Source organism: Ictidomys tridecemlineatus, chromosome 2 (genome assembly GCF_052094955.1).
Source record: "Ictidomys tridecemlineatus isolate mIctTri1 chromosome 2, mIctTri1.hap1, whole genome shotgun sequence".
Classification (NCBI taxonomy): Eukaryota; Metazoa; Chordata; class Mammalia; order Rodentia; family Sciuridae; genus Ictidomys; species Ictidomys tridecemlineatus.
Genome location: NC_135478.1, coordinates 159561379 through 159577952, shown reverse-complemented (window position 1 = coordinate 159577952; position 16574 = coordinate 159561379). Strand labels below are relative to the sequence as shown.

General features: G+C 34.5%; 1 protein-coding gene across 6 annotated transcripts in view; it reads right to left on the bottom strand.

Annotated features, from left to right (window-relative positions):
• Positions 1–16574, bottom strand: part of Etv1 (ETS variant transcription factor 1) — a 90147-nt gene that overhangs the window by 3879 nt on the left and 69694 nt on the right. For all 6 annotated transcript variants that reach the window (XM_078040047.1, XM_005328762.4, XM_040291714.2 and 3 more), the window contains 4 exons: positions 14652–14717; positions 12556–12624; positions 9049–9218; positions 4016–4117 (listed from right to left, as the gene is read on the bottom strand). In XM_078040047.1, the coding sequence (XP_077896173.1) occupies positions 4016–4117; positions 9049–9218; positions 12556–12624; positions 14652–14717 (407 nt within the window). The remainder of the gene's footprint in view (positions 1–4015; positions 4118–9048; positions 9219–12555; positions 12625–14651; positions 14718–16574) is intronic.

The window sequence follows — 16574 nt, the reverse complement described above, 5'->3', positions numbered from 1 at the left end:
TTCTAAACTATTTGTATAATTTTTGGGGAAAAAGAACAACTGCCAAAGTCTTAATCCTCTGAACTCCGTTTCAGAACTTTTTTTTTTTTTTGCCCCAAATTTAAATAAGAGGAACCACTTTAGCAAATTCAAATAAGCTGAATATGCCTGAGTTTTAAAAGAGGCAGGACTTAGTAGTGTTTATGAATCTGGACATGTTGCTTAACTAACTCCCTCCTCAGTTCCCTGCCTTGTGAAATGAAAACAGGAATGGCTCCCTGGAAAGCCACTGTGGGACTGAGAGGAAAGCCTCTTGCACAGTGCATTGCAAACAGAAGCCTCACAGAATTATTTACTTTCCTGCCTTATGCAAAGGAAATTAATTTCTTAAAGGTGAACTGGTGAAATTATCATAAAAAATAAGTAGAAAATACCAGAAACAACCTGAAATATTAAATTCGAGTTTTTCTTTTCTTCCCCCTCCATTGTTCAAAGTATTTGCAGGGAAAAAGGAAAAAAAAAAAGTATATGGCCTGCATACCTTTGAGTGTTTTATAACCTGTTTTATTTTGTTTGGGGCTTCAGAGAAAGAAGGTATATATTTAGGTATATTTGCTTTTCTGTCCAACATGTTGATATTGGCTATAATTAGAAGTGATGTGATAAATGAAAAAGGTTTCACCACAGGGAATTTAAACGGATAACATGCAATCAAGATTATAAAATCTCTTGAGGACTTTGTCTTTACTCACTGTTTCCTCCTGTTTCTTTTCTTTTATTTCTTTATTTATTTTGAATAAACATTTTTAGGTTGACTACTGTATTTATTGAACTATATTAAGTGATGCTGAGTTTAGAACAAGAGCTGACATCCAAACAATGAAAGTGATGTCTTCCATTATTAGTATTACAATCACAATGTGAAAAGGGCTGTACATTAAGTGTCCCCAAATTACAATACTAAGAGAGGAAAAACAGGGATTTTGTGGGCAAATGAATCAGATGAAAACAAGGAGGCATCTTTGTAAGCTGTACTTTCAAAGGTTAAATATTTGAATTATGTTTTAGCTTTTGAAATTTCAAAAGTAATTCAGAGTTATTGGTTACTGAATTAGAAATGACAGATCAAGGGGGGAAAAAAGCTTCCTAATTATATCATCCAGAATATAGTCACTGTTTAAAATGTTGGTATATATTTTTCTAGGCATTTCTAAATTTTGAAATAGAGCACTCCTATTGTCTAGGTACAAGGAGCATTACTACACCATTTCTTCTTTCATAACTACTGAAATTAATTACCAGTTTTAATTTTAATTTTTTTTCATGTTTAGACTCATTGGTTATTTTTATTTTATTTTCTAGCCTTTTAATTTGTTTGTGTGTGTGTGTGTGTTTGTGTGTGTGTTGTATGTGTGTACTCTACATAATGCCCACTGTCAATTCATTGAGTTTTGTCAATGAATAAACATGGTCATGTAAATATTTCCCCTACATGTTGAAGTATGTAATTCTACATCTTTTTTTAAAAAAATAAAAAGGATGGCACAGTTTTCCACTGAATGAATATACTAGAATTGACTTAATCAACAGAACAGTGCATAAGTTAAAGAGGGAAGGGCAGAACATTCTAGAAAGAATGTGAGTGATGCACTGAAGTACAGATGTGTCTAGGAACAGCCAGACACAGAATGGCTATATAGGCATGAGGAGGAGGGATAAGTTTCACAATTAAACTTGTAAGTGTCCTCATTGTGCTAGCCATGAATATAATGCATTTTTTGCATTGAGCTATTGAGCATCCTGCCATTCTTTAAGTCATAAGAAACACCTCAAAAGGTCTGTCATAATTAGCATTTTACTTTCCTAAATTAACTTATAAATTAATGGTAAATAGTTTTCATTGGCAGTTATAGCCTACCAAGGGCAAATATGAGGAATAATGACATTTTTACTGGTATAATTCAGGATCTATATCATTATGTGATAGCATGTTGCCTTATTAACTTATTAAAATAAGAGGACATGGAATAAGACAACAAATGGGAATCAGTAGTGGTCCTACTAGTAATAAGTTTAAACATATTTGAGAATATTTAAGATCAGGTATGACATTCTGTAAATCTCTGTCTACCACTGCAATAGTCTGGATCTTAAGTGTTCTCCAACGGTCTATGTGGTAAAGTTTAGTCCCACACATGTTGCTGCTGGAGGTGGAGATAACTTCAAGAGGTGCAGCCCAGTGAAAGTTCTTTAGACCACTGGGGCCTGCCTTAAAGGAGCAGTGAGACCCTAGTCTCTTCTCTTTCTCTCTTTTGCTTCCTGGCTATGAGATGAGCAGGTTTCCTCTACCATGATATGCTGCCTTGCCATAAACCCAAAGCAAGAGGGCTAATTGATCATGGATTGAAACCTCTAAAACTGTGAGCCACCATAAAACTTTTGGCTTTATAAGGTGAATTACCTCAGGTATTTTTCATCGACATGGAAAGCTAATACAAATACTGTGTTTAAAACCAAAGGAGCAATTATGGGTCTTATAATAATTTTAGCTGAGAATGCTCTTAATGGTCTAGATAAACCACACATGCCTTGGCTTACCATGACTTCCGGATGTAAGCTAGGCTAGGCATCTATCATTTTATAGAGGCTTTAATTATGCCAGGTGCCATGCAAAGTATCTCAAGTACTTTTTATTTAATAATCATGACAACTTTAATGATGTAAGAACATTACCATTTAGTAAAAGAATCTGTTCAAGAAAGTGACCCTAGCGTTGAAACCTAAATGTGCCTGCACTTTCCTTCACTACTTTGTAGTGCTGCCCAGGGAAACTGTGATGGACTGGTACTGAGCTCCCATATGATGAGGAGGGGAATGAAAATGAAGAATAAGATGTATGTGAAAGGATAGGGTTACAAACTGAGTATGGAGGCGGGGTGGAGGGTGTGGAGACAGCAAACAGTCACATATTTTGAAGGTAAGATTCAGGAAATAGGGAGCAATTGAAAATCCAATTCAACTTTATCTTATAAGGATTTTAAAAGTTCTAACTTCTGAGATGGCAAATTCCAGAGCACCAATTCCCTGTGTTCCAGAAAACTCAATAGTCCTACTGCCCTCTATTAAGTTTTATGCAGCGACTGCCAGTTTTTCTTGGCACAACTATGATGCCATAAAAATATGCCACAATCTATAACATGTAACTATGTTTGTCTCCCAAATAAACAAAGAATAAATTGTAAAACAGAAATGTCCACAATGAATAAATCATCAACAAGGCAATTAGATTTGAATACAAATACAAGGCAGAAGGACATCATAACAAATATCTGAATGTTTAATCTTTATTCATTGCTTCCTTCAAAGATTTTATATTTTATTGTATGATTCACTTATCTCTACTGTATTTTTAAGTTACTTTCAAATATTAAAGGAAGCTCTTTTGGGATAAAATGACATATATTAAAATTTGTTCTACCAACCAAAAAAGACCTAGAATAAGTAGTTTAGCATAATAGGCTATTAGGTGACAAAGCCAGGCAAGATATCAGCCAGAAGAAAAAGTATTTTTCCTAATGAGTATAAGAAATATCTGAATGTTTAAGAATCAGAACATTTTAAAAAAAAGGGGGGGGAGAAAGAATTCATTAGCCTAAGAATCTTTATTTGCATTGGAATTTATAAACAAACATTTCAAAAACACAAAGTTGTGGAGAAAGCTGCAGAATAACAACTTCTTCTGGAGAGTTACAGATGCAGCATCAATACCGACATAACTTTTCTTTTTACTCTGTGTAGGAAAGTGGAAACTTCCAGAAAGCCTATTACTTTATATATAATATTATTACACATTTGTCTGTAATGTCCATGAATTTATAAACAGAAAGGCTTAGAATACCAAAACCAAGAGCTAAGCATTTGTTAGAATAAGTGAAAACCTTGCTTCAGCAATGCAATGATATGTGGCTTTTAAAGTATGACATGCAGATTAATGTGCAACATTTCAATGAATTTTAATGCTGTATTAGCTGCTCACCTTTTGCATGATTCCCTTCTCATAATAATAGCGAAGTGAGCGGCTAAGTTTATCATAGTTCATAGCTGGCCTGTTTTTCTGAATGCCCCAACGCCGGGCCACCTGCCACCAGAACAAAATTACATTATAGTGTTAAGGATTAGCAAAGGTTCACAAAAAATAGGTAATTAACTACTTCTAAACCCACCCAAACTTGTTCAAATCAAAGATACAAGTAGCAAAAGCTATCGTGATCTGAATTTCCTGTGCCCTGGTTTGCTTTTTAAACCAGGCATGCAGTGATCATTCTGAAACATCACAATAGAATTCTTTGTCACTATTGTTTTGGATACAAAATTAAATGGAAATAAGGGAATGTGTTTACAACAGAATGAACAGACTGCAATTCACCAAAATGAAGCAAGTTTTCCATTCTGAGATACACTATTTTTTTTCTTTCTTAGTTTTCCAAACCAAACTATAGATTAAAAGCTGCTTTAATGATCTCTTTGTAAAGGTGTTTTATTGAAATTATGATAAACCAAAGAAAAAAGATATCCTGCATAACTCTATGTAAAAGAATAAACAAGTGGGCAATGTATATAGCAGAAGGAGAAATATACAAATTAATAAACCAAACTACAAATAATTTTTATTGCCTGAAGCAGCATCATAATAAAATTGCATCCAAAACCAAACAGGAGAATCAAGCATTCATACATAGTTGGATGCTAAAAATAAGAAGGAAAAGGTCATCATGCATGAGTCCACAAACAAATATCTTTAAAGCAGAATGTTCGCCTCATTGTTTACTAAAATTTCTGAGAGCTTTTGAACATGTGACTTTGGCAGAATTCTTCAAAGAGCTTTAAAAACACATCTCCTTTTTCTATGTACACACCTCCCTAACCTTACTACTAGGCTGGGCGAGCGGAGGCCTTATACAGAATACTGTGTAGCCTGCTTTCCCTTCCCCAGCTAAAGTGTTCTCATTCATTTCCACTTTTATTAGTCTGAGCAAAAACTGCAGCTGCCATGCAAACCTAGGCAACCCCAAGAGAGCATTATCTAACAGGTTTAGTGTGTTCCTTCGTTTCCATGAAATTCCGAGTTGTTGCTACGTCATATATACTAAAATAGCTTTTCTAAGAGATCATTCTGTCTGTCTCCACTTCATTAGCAACAACCTTTTCCAGGGTTTCTTTTTCTTTCTTTTTTTTTTTTTTTTAATACTCATCCTTGCTATTTTTTCTCTCTGCTGATTGTATGCTCTCAATGAAGATGTACTTTAGCCACATGAATCAGTATACTTTTTCAGGGTAGAGAGACATGATATCACAGGGACAAGATTACATACCCAAGCTGCCAATAACAGTGGCAGATATATCTTAGTTTTCCAGAAATAAACTTTATTTTAATGTTAAGGTTCTGAGCAATACTGAAATGGTGTGGGGAAAAGCGGTGTTAAGAAATGAAAGTATTGTCTAAATAAAATATCTTTTAAAAACTTCACAATAGACATCAGTGAATCTTTAATAGACATGGCAGCTGAACAGCATGCAAACTTTGAGGAGATGTGAAAATAAATGCTTATCCCTTCAAATTAAAGAACAATTGAGGAATAATTATTCATTTATAAATGATTCTTTTCTAAAACCTCACCAGGATTCACCTGGAAAATAAAATATCCACAACAAAGTTCAAGAGGACATTCTGGAGATCTCTGGGGAGATAAATATGATTTTCTTAATACCACAAAAGAGTATTCCATCTTTACAGAGTTTGATTCTTATGAGACCTGGTAATTCTCATCACTGTGGGTACTAGTCCATATTTAAGAAAACTACAAGGCATTCTTAAACTTGTTTTAGTGACATTTCTTCACAAAGCTTAGGGGAATGAGGCAAAAAAAAATAAGTCTATGAGATTCAGACAAGAAAGAAGCTTAAAATTAACAGAAAACACAAAAAATTCCTAGGCCAGGTAGACCACCCATAAGCTAAGGAAGTCCACTCAGTCTCCACCTGTGACCTTCCAGTGCCATGCATGGTATCCAGCACCACCTGAAGCTAAGGCACAATTGTCAACATGGAGTGGGAGGTGGAAGCAACACTTTCAAGACTTCCTTATAACACTCATTCAAATAGAAACTTAGGGTGTTAGTGGGGAGAGCAAACTGTGGCACAATGGCATTCCTCCTTATTTTTCCACAAATTAAACAGGATAATGTAATAGAACAAGTATTAGTTAACTTTTTTAAAAAGACCTGCCTGTGTATATATACATGGAAATCACAATGGGGTCCCAACTATCAGACATCCTGGTGCTCAACAATCTTGCCTATTATAAAAAGACTTTGACACTGAGTCTCAAAGATGCCTTAGTAATTATTGCAATACTTTTTCCTGGAACATTTCTCTAGGATTACTGATTAACTTGAATATAATATCTCAAATATCTCAAAAAGAGATATTAAAGATTATGTATTTGCTAAAGTTATCTGTGCAGGTAATCAGCACAGATCTAGATGAAATGTAAAGAAAACAGAAGCCACAAGTCAATGGTTTTGGAGACACCTTTCCTGAGTTGTGCAGACATGTACACAGAGCTGCCATGTAGGGCAGAGGGGAACTATGGGCCACACAGGCTAAAGAAATTTCAGAAACCTGTTACAAAGAAGAAATTTTAACAAGGCATCACAGTCATTGCCTGATGGAAGCAATTCCAACAGTAAGCAATGCAGCAATCAGAAATGAGATTCACTTCATTTTGAACAAAAGCCTTAGGAAATATTCAGTACTTATTGCACAATTCCCATTGAGTTAGTTACCATTTGTAAATGGTCTACTGGCTCTGAATTACCCATTCCTTTTTTTAACTTTATGAGTCTGCTACAGAAAAGTTGTTGAAATGTCAGTTTATAGTACATAACAGATGTAACTATATTCCTTCTCTGTGTTAAAAAAAATCACAGAACCTCAGAATTTGATGGAACTTAATGGTCATCTGGTCATATCTACCACTTATTCAAACTCAAGCATCAGAAAGATCAATAGTTGTTATAAAATGAACTTAATCACTTGCAGAATGTTTATGCTTCTGAGTGGATCAAGAATTACTGACATAACTAAGTAATGTCCCTTATCTTAACAAATACATGACAAAAATTAAAAAGTCCTATTTCTGCTCAGTTTATTTTAATCACAGGTGAAGGGAAATAACTGTTTAACTACTAAAAATCCCTGTTGGACATGCTCAGTTGCTGCATGAATCAAGTCTTACAACGATTATTAGCATCTTCCATGAAGAGAAGAGCACACTCTCCCATCATGTTAGAGGGCTTTCAAATTACTTTGTTAAGCATTTCTAGTCTCAATTTGTTACTGCTTCACATTTTTGTGGTTCTTTCACTTACATCATTTAAGTACATCTACAGAAAAACTAATTTTCTTTGACAGCCAAATTGAGCTTTAGACAGACTCCAAAATTTAAACACCCAAACACTTATTCCACTCTAAATAAGGGGCATTTTCAGTTTCTGCTACTCTCTCTCTCTCTCTCTCTCTCTCTCTCTCTCTCTCTCTCTCTCTCTGTGTGTGTGTGTGTGTGTGTGTGTGTGTTTGGTGTGAGGCAAGGGAGATACTGCAAAAATCGAACCTCTAGTACAACTGGTGTGTTGATGTAAATCAGAGGATACAATCCTCTTATTTCATAGTTTTTAAAATACACTCTTGCAATAAATCATCTCTTAATAAGTTATGTAATTTTGTCTTCTGAACATCAAAAGAGGACATATTATTTGATTATGTTCAATATATCAAATAATAAACCCAGAACATTTAAGATATATGGGCCCAGTAGCCAGGTTATGGATATCCAGTGTCTAAACAAATCACTTTGGATTCCAAAAATTTTCAACTCTTACTAAATTTTTCAGCTTTGCTGAGGTGTTTAGATTCAGTAGCCAATATAATCAGTCACAGGCATGTCAGCCAAAAATCTTCATGGTTTTCTTGGCTGATATTAACTCAAGTCAATTTTTAAAATAACAGAGAAAGCATTTTAATAAAACAAAAATTTCATTGAATAGTCAGTCACCTTTCCCTGGAGGTCCAAAGTGTTATCGATGGATTATGCTATAGTCACTACAGTAGACTTATACCTAAACTAAGTCCTGGGGGAAAGAAAATTTTAATTTTAGGAGCTCTTCATGGAATTACTTCATTTGTGATTCTTTATGAAAATACTTGATTTGTGTGTGCATTGCAAGGTAAGGAGACAGGATTGGGAGACAGTTGAATACTTGGTTGAAAGTGTGTTCCATACATGTATATTATCTCTATCCAGAATGTCTCATTTTAATAATCCCTTGTATACTATAGCAATATTTTAAAGTTTATCCCTACTTTCCAATGGTGTCTACACAGTCCAGATGACTTGAAACAGATATCACTAACATTCAAAAGGAAACAATGTCTCTACCAAGCCTGTGTCTTGTAAAACACTCTTAAGTCTGTGAATTTTCCACTGTATATTGTGGCATTGGATGTCTCTCCCCATCCCCTAACTGTTTTTCACCTCCGCCTTACGCATGACTTTGGTCCTTAAATGCTCCTCTCCAAACCTCTTGATAAAATCCAGATTGTCCAAATAATGACTGCTAATTCAAAAGAACAATTCCTCTATCTACAAAATTAGTTGCGCCTCAGCAGACATCTCCCTTCTTTCCTAATCACCATGAAACCTCCTACCTCCTTCCCCAAATTAAATGCTCTTTTAGAGACTTCTCCAGTTTGGCCTTCCTGAATAAAGAGCCATGCTAATGGTGTTCTGTTTGATTTTCTTCAACATTCTGTAGGACAGTATTACAACGGAAAGATTATAGAATAAATTAGTAGTTTTAAATGTTGACATTATTCTTTTTTGTCCCACTGTCTAATTCAAAAGGTAGCCAGAGTTTTAAAACTACATGTTTAGCATATTAATCAAATATATCAGCTCCTTTACATCATAGCACATCTTATTCTCCCCTAAATAAAATTTACTAAACCAACCTCTTCAGGTTCAATCAGCTTAAATTCCATGCCTCTACCAGTCCAGGCAATGAAATGAGAATTTGAAGGGTCGTCCAGAAGAGCTACCAAAAACTGCCAGAGCTGAAGTGATCCTCGCCGTTGGTACGTGGGTCCTTCCCGATACATTCCTGGCTCTTGTTTGATATCCCCTAAATTAAAAATTTTAAAGGTTCATCATTAGCATCAATATTATGCTATTTATGTAAACTTTTTATTAAACCAATGAAGAAAATGGCTAAACACAGCCACTTTGTGAAATATAATGTAATCCTTAAATAAAGATTTAAAATAATTAAATGGTTGACTAAATCTGCAATCTGTACAAACTTACCAAGAACTATATGTAATATATTCACGTCAAAAATATTGTAAAAAGGTGCAGGAAAAAAAATCCATGGATGTCATTTGCTTACAAAAGTTTTGTATAACTTTTTTTTTCATTGATTTCTCTAAAAACCATGATATACATTGTTATACAGAATACATATATGATGTTGTAATGAGAAAAAGAAAAAAAAAGGGTGTCACATTAGATTGGATAGAGAGAGGATGGGAGAGGAGGGGAGGAGTAGGAGGATAGGAAGGGCAGCAGAATAGAATAGACAATATGATTGATGTATGTACTTTCCGTGTATGTATTATATATCAAAATGCATTCTACTGTCATGTATAACTAAAAATAAATAAATAAAAATAAAAAAATAAAAACATGATATAAGGGACTGAGATGTATTTCAGCCGTAGAAAGTTTGCCTAGCAAACTTGTATGCAGCCCTGGGTTCATTCCCCAGCACTACAAGCAAATATAGTAACAACAACAATAATAATTACCATAGTACCTAATCATACTTATTTGCTTCTTTGTTAATGATATTACTCACTTCTCTAAGCAACATTGAAGAGGGAGTAATCAATTTTAAGCTCAGGGCATTTTATTTGTACAAATTAAATTGTGCAAACTATAATTTGCAAATACCTTATTGACCTATGCATGACAAACTATTGAAAATTTTAATGTGCATATTTCAAAGCAAATGTAATAGACTAATAAACTCTGAGTTAAGTAATGTGCACTTTATATAAATTAGAAAACTCTCCTGGGTAATTCATAGCATACTAGATTCTCATCATACCATCTTTCTTCCACACCTTCATATACCTTCATAGAGAAATTATCACTTTCTTACTTGGCAACAAATAAAAATTCTCTCTCATATTTCTTTAACTCTTATTTGTATTTCATTCATATGAATTTGCCAATTTAAAAATATGCACGTCAGATATTTCTGTGGAAAAAAAGCTATTTTTAAGCAAGAAGATTTGTTTATTTTAGATTCATTTGGCATTCATATATAGTATAAAAATCTAGTAAATAACAATGAAGGTTATTTAGCAGTGTAATGCTTCTTCTATAAATCTGGTCATTTATCTTGGCTTAACAAAGCAAAACACCTAGTGTCATAATCATTGATTATTTACTGCTATCTCCAGTCAATTGTCTCAAAATATGTGGAATTGGTCACAATGGGGACTGAGTGTGTACAGTCAAATGAATACATCATTGTTAATGCATGAAGTTTTCTTCTCCACTAAAGAAACAATTCAGACAGGATACACTCAAGTGGATCTATTGACACTAGTGTGAATTTTAAAACAGACCAAATCATAAGCTTTCTAATTTTTTGGGAGGGGGTCTGTGGAGAGAAATATAACTCTTAAAAGAATTGCACACCAAAATGCAAAGTTATTCAGTCCCTAATTGCTAAAAAATCATTATGTTGTTTTGTTCTAAACTAGATAATACAGGAGTGTATCTTTATATTGGCTTCAAAGACAGTTTTATTTATCTTAGTTTTTCATTATGAGATTTATAAAAATTTTTCATGAGGGTAACTAAACAATTATGCACATAGAATGAAACACTGTTACATTTTTATTGTTTCTATAGCATTTCAGCCTATAAATGTGACTGATTGCACTGACCATGTACAATGAAACAATAATCCCTTGTTTTTTCTTTCTTCTGTTCTCTATTACATGGCAAATACTATCTTTCAACAATGTTCTCTTAGTATAAAATTGAAGAATATTTAAAAGTCAAAGGGAATCAATAATCAAGACAGCCAGTTCCCTAAACATCAGTGTAATTTGGACCTGTAAAACTATAACATAATCTTGTCCATAGCTTTAAGATAGTTTTCCTCCTCATGTGTTCTTGCTAATTTTAACATGACTTAAAATATGATGCTCACCACAAACAAAATAAACTGACAAAGGTCATTCCTACAAGTAAAAGCTTTAAGCTTTTTCGCCTGAAAGAAAAGGCTATATGTTAAGAATTGTGATGTTCTTCTAATGGTGTTAAATAGCCAGTTCTCACATATGAAACGAGGCTTAAAGTATTTATTACAGAATAAAGCCAAAAAAGTGACCCCCAAAGTGACTTTGGAATAAATCTAACAATTTAAAGGAGGTAAAGGAAGTGTATTTTCCCAAGACTCACCATCCCTTCTGAATGGTATAAAAGAATGAATAGCAAAAGCTTGGGAACATAGACTTCAAGTAACTAATTAGAGATTGAAAAGCAATCTGAGCATGTACTTTGCTGTTTAAATAATGACAATTAAAAACTCTGAGAGCTCCCAAGTCATTATAGCCATGATCCCCAAAGTTTGTGCAATCAGCTAATCAGAGGGCCCCTGCTCGTTTCCTGTTTAACAATCAAAGCAGGAAATATGGAGACCACTCTGAAGAACCACTAAATGAATTAACTGTTCACTATTTACCCAAGCTTCCTCATAAATGCCGACTTTTGCCACCTTGTCAAGAAAAGAAGATTCTATCTAACTTGACACTTTCTTATAATATCTGAGACCTTTCCATTGCAGCAGTGAGTGATTTTTAAGAAGATGCTTTCCTAACTCCCTTTTAAGCAATTACAAAGCAATGCTACATTAGTAATGTGCATCTTCCTTGGAAAAAAAATGGGGAGGGGGAGCTAACAATCACTAACTAAATGGGCAGTTATGTTGTTTCTGTCTTCCATAATGCATCTTTTCATGAACAATAAAAGAGAGGAGGGTTTGCATTAAGTTCTCAGTGCATCCACAGTAGCATGCTTTCTGCCCTGCTTTGTTAATTACAGGATCAGCTTTCAATAAATCTCAAATAACAAGCTGAATGTGCTCAGTAGGGCAATGGAAAGACCCTTCTTACTCTACACAAACTTGGCAAGCATGATGCTCGTTGGCTATATCTCCCAAAATGGACTGCCTCATAGAAAAAAAGAAAAAAAAGGTTCTTAATGGGTAGAAGAAAGAGAGAATTTGTAATAAGTTATGTTTAATTAGAATTGAGTACATGATAAATGAAGTGCATAGAAATCTTTAAGTAGTGATGTCAACTATTTTCAGAAGGAAGGGTGATCTCTTCAATCCCTCTCACAAAAAAAAAAAATCAAAATTTGAAGCACACTGAAAAACCTACCATCAAATTTCTCTGGCACAACACAGGTGTCATCATAAAACTGCCTGGGACCCTTTTCAAACATACACCCTGTTGGGGGAAATGGGAGACATTTATTCATGATACAAATTGAGCTGGTTAGTACTTTAAAATATAATCATTAGCACAAAAATTGTGGTAGAAAATGATTCTATGACTTTTCGGCTCTGTGACCCTGGATAAATTTATTTAGATTCTTTGACTCAGATTCCACTCTATATAACGGAAATACAGTAATACCATCTATCTTATAGAGTTGTTGTGAGGATTATATGATTTAAGGTATACAAGTTTAGAATGGTGCCTAGCTCATGGTCACATGTAAGTTAATTGTCACCCAAATATTGGCAAACCTAGGTTTTATAATGTATCAAGTCATTTTTAGTTTCTTTTAGTTTCCTTATTCAATGAGAAGAGAGTGAAATCAAAGTGAATTACTGGCATTTACTTTGCATTATTACTCCGTTGTTCTCGAACATATTTATTTCACAATCCTACTTTCTTGTGGAAGTATCTAGGTAGGTAATCTCATCTTTAATAGCCAAGATAGTTGGGGGGACTTTCTTTCTTTCTTTTCTTTTTTTTTTTTTTTTTTGCTGTAACATAACTTAGTCCACAGAGAAATTTCAAAATAAATTACAGCTTCCCATAATCATTTTTTCTCTTCCAAATATTCTTGACTGTGGTTCTTAATCCAATTGTTGTTGTCTTTAATTACCAGGAACAAATTTCAGCTGGGCATGGTGGTACATGGTGGCTCAGGCCTGTAATCCCAAAGACTGAGGAGAATGAGGCAGGAGGATTGCAAGTTCCAGGCCAGTCTCAGCAATTTAGCAAGACCCATGTCTCAAGATTAAAAGTAAAAAGAACTGGGTGATGCAGCTCTGTAATAAAGTGCTCCTGGGTTCAATCCCAGTACACACACACACACACACACACACACACACACACACACACACATAAATAAATAATAAAAATTTAAAAAGAAGAAAAGAAATTTCACATAGTTTATAGTTTTTTTTTTCTCAAGTGTATTAATCGCTTTGGTTGTTACATACTAGTAATATCAGCAATGATAATGACATTGCATTTGTGCAAAACTGGGTCTCAAATATTTTGGATTTACCATTTTATTCTATCATTTAAACCTCCATTAATATCATCCAAGTAAAATAACCAATAATAGATCTCATGCAAAAGGATGCATCTAGGTTTTACTGAAGAAACAGTGTTTAGGTCAAGAACTATTCACATATTTCCAGAAATCCTTTAGTGGGGATGATAGTCAGATGGAATCACTTTTATCTACTACTTTGCAGATGTCAAAGTCTGTTAGAGCAAAACTTTCCCACCATGGTTACCACAAAATACAGCTGCAATAAAAACTCCTCTAGGCCTCTTATGTGAAATCCCATTCTTTTTTTTTTTTTTTTTTTTTTTTTAAGAGAGTGAGAGAGGGGGACAGAGAGAGAGAGAGAATTTTAACATTTATTTATTTTTTCTTAATTCTCGGCGGACACAACATCTTTGTTGGTATGTGGTGCTGCTGAGGATCGAACCCGGGCCGCACGCATGCTAGGCGAGCGCGCTACCGCTTGAGCCACATCCCAGCCCCCGTGAAATCCCATTCTTAACAATTACGTGTCTAACTGTATAAAATCCAGGATTGTTAAAACTACATGTTTTATCAAGAAACAGACCCATGACTTAAGTCTGTAAAAGCAAACCTGAATATTACTCAAAGACCATTTCAGTAGATTGCAGTGCAGTAAGGTGAGCTGATCTATAAAAGCACAAGTTCTAGCTCAAAATAATGTGGTTGTTGCAAAAAATGAACACAGAAATGCACTTTTCAGCTATTTCTATGTACATGACTCATGTTAACAACCAAACACAAGGTATCATGACCCGAAAAACTTCCTTTTACTTTAAAAATATAAAGTTTTAAAATAATGGTTTAGGGAGCATGAACGAGTTTTCTAAAAGCATATAAATGGTTCATTAAATGATCCCATATTTGGAATGTCCAATTATTTTTAACAATATTAATGCAGAAGTTAAAGTATGTAAGGACTTACCTTCTGTTCTGGGATGAGCCAGGAAGCCTTCTTGCCTCATGTAAATGGAGTGGCAGCTAGGCACTTCTGAAAGAGGAAACAGCATTGGTCAAAGCTGGGTCTGAAGCTGAAAGGACACTGCTGTCAGTGGACAGGGTGAAGACAAACAGAAAGTTACAAAAACGGGCACAAGTCCCCATGAGAAGAATCTGTCAACCCCTGGTCAACATTTCCAGTGGGGCCCACAAACAAAACGTAAGAATGAGTATATCATGGTGAACACTGATTCTCTGGAACAGGACAGGCTCATAAATTTTAAGTTTACCAAAATCAAACTTGATCAGGTTCAGTTCTAACAGCATCTCCACATGAAGGTAATAATGTTCTTCAAATAGTATCCTGAGTTTGTTTTGGGGATACTTATATAATAAATTTATGTATCTCCTGGCTGCTTATATGCAAAGCAGAAATCAACAAATGGTTTGCCCATAGTTTATTTCATGAACACAAGATAGAAATTAGTATGAATAAATAAAACAGTTAAATTTCTTAAAACTTTTAAGGTGATTGCTATTGCTATTGACTGGCTTTTTCATCTTAAGAATATAGATCAAACTAAAAGCCACTAAGAATCTAAAACAGAGATAGAGCAACTTCATAGCAAATACGTATTACTCTAAGTGTGAAGCTTTGCCTACATGACTACAGCATTTAATTCCTGAGAAAACAAACTTGAGTAATGGGTACACCTGGGTCATAATGATGGCTCCAAATTTAAATTGTCTAATAGTTTAGAAATGGGAGAAAGGAAATAAGTATACATTAGAGACAATGGATTAAAATTCAAGTCATTCTCTTACTATTAATTAAGCTGCATAAATTTTTACAAACCATTTTGTGTCTATGTTTCCTTCCTTCCTTCCTTCCTTTTTTCTTCCTTCCCTCCCTCCTTCCTCCCTCTTCCCTCCCTCTTATAAAAGATTGAACCCAGGGGTGCTTAACTGCTGAGTCACATCGCCAGCCCATTTTCTATTTTATTTAGAGACAGGGTTTCTCTCAGTTGCTGAGGCTGGCTTTGAACTCATGATCCTCCTGCCTTAGCCTCCCGAGCTTCTGGGATTACAGGTGTGTGTACCACTGTGACTAGTTTGTGTCTATATTTCTATAAAGCAAAGAGTTGGGTCTGGTGATTCCTGAAATCAATTACAGCTTCCCCCAAGTTCCTTGATTCTGAATATAGATGTTCACTCACATAAAGAGAGGTAGATCAATGGTGAAGCAGTGAACCTCAGGACCTTCCACTTTTGTAAGAGTCCCTTTTGAGGTCCTGTACTTCATTTTGGATTTGCCATTTTACTTTTTTCTTCTTAAAGAGGAATTCACCAAATTTTTACATGTTTTAGTTCCAACAAACCTATGCCCAACCCAGTGTATAGCAACTACAAGTTCTGCAGGAAAGTATAAACATGTGTTCAGATAATTTCTATCTTCTGCATGTCTGTATGCATTACTAAAGTTTTCTTAACAACATGTACAAAAATAAGCTTAAAAATGCATATAAAAATGGACTACTTGACACAAAAAGTCTTCTTTGCCATCACTTGTGATAAATAGATGACCCCTGAAAAAGTAATGATGAACATTTAAAGGAATTGGAACCCAAAGGCCCTTATCTTTTCATAACCATCCAGCTATACACCAAGTTGTTACAATAGATAGCACTATTTTCTGACTCCAGGGGGATCTGGAATGTTCCATTTTTTAAATTCGACATATTTAAAAAACTTTGTCTACTGATGAGAGGGGTGTCTACTGATGAATGACAATCACAATGAGGAATTTTGCTCATGGAAAAAATTTTTATCTAACATGGTTTAGATAAAAACATCATAATGGCAATCCATAATACTAACAACATTTAAATGTATGAAGGAATTGATATCT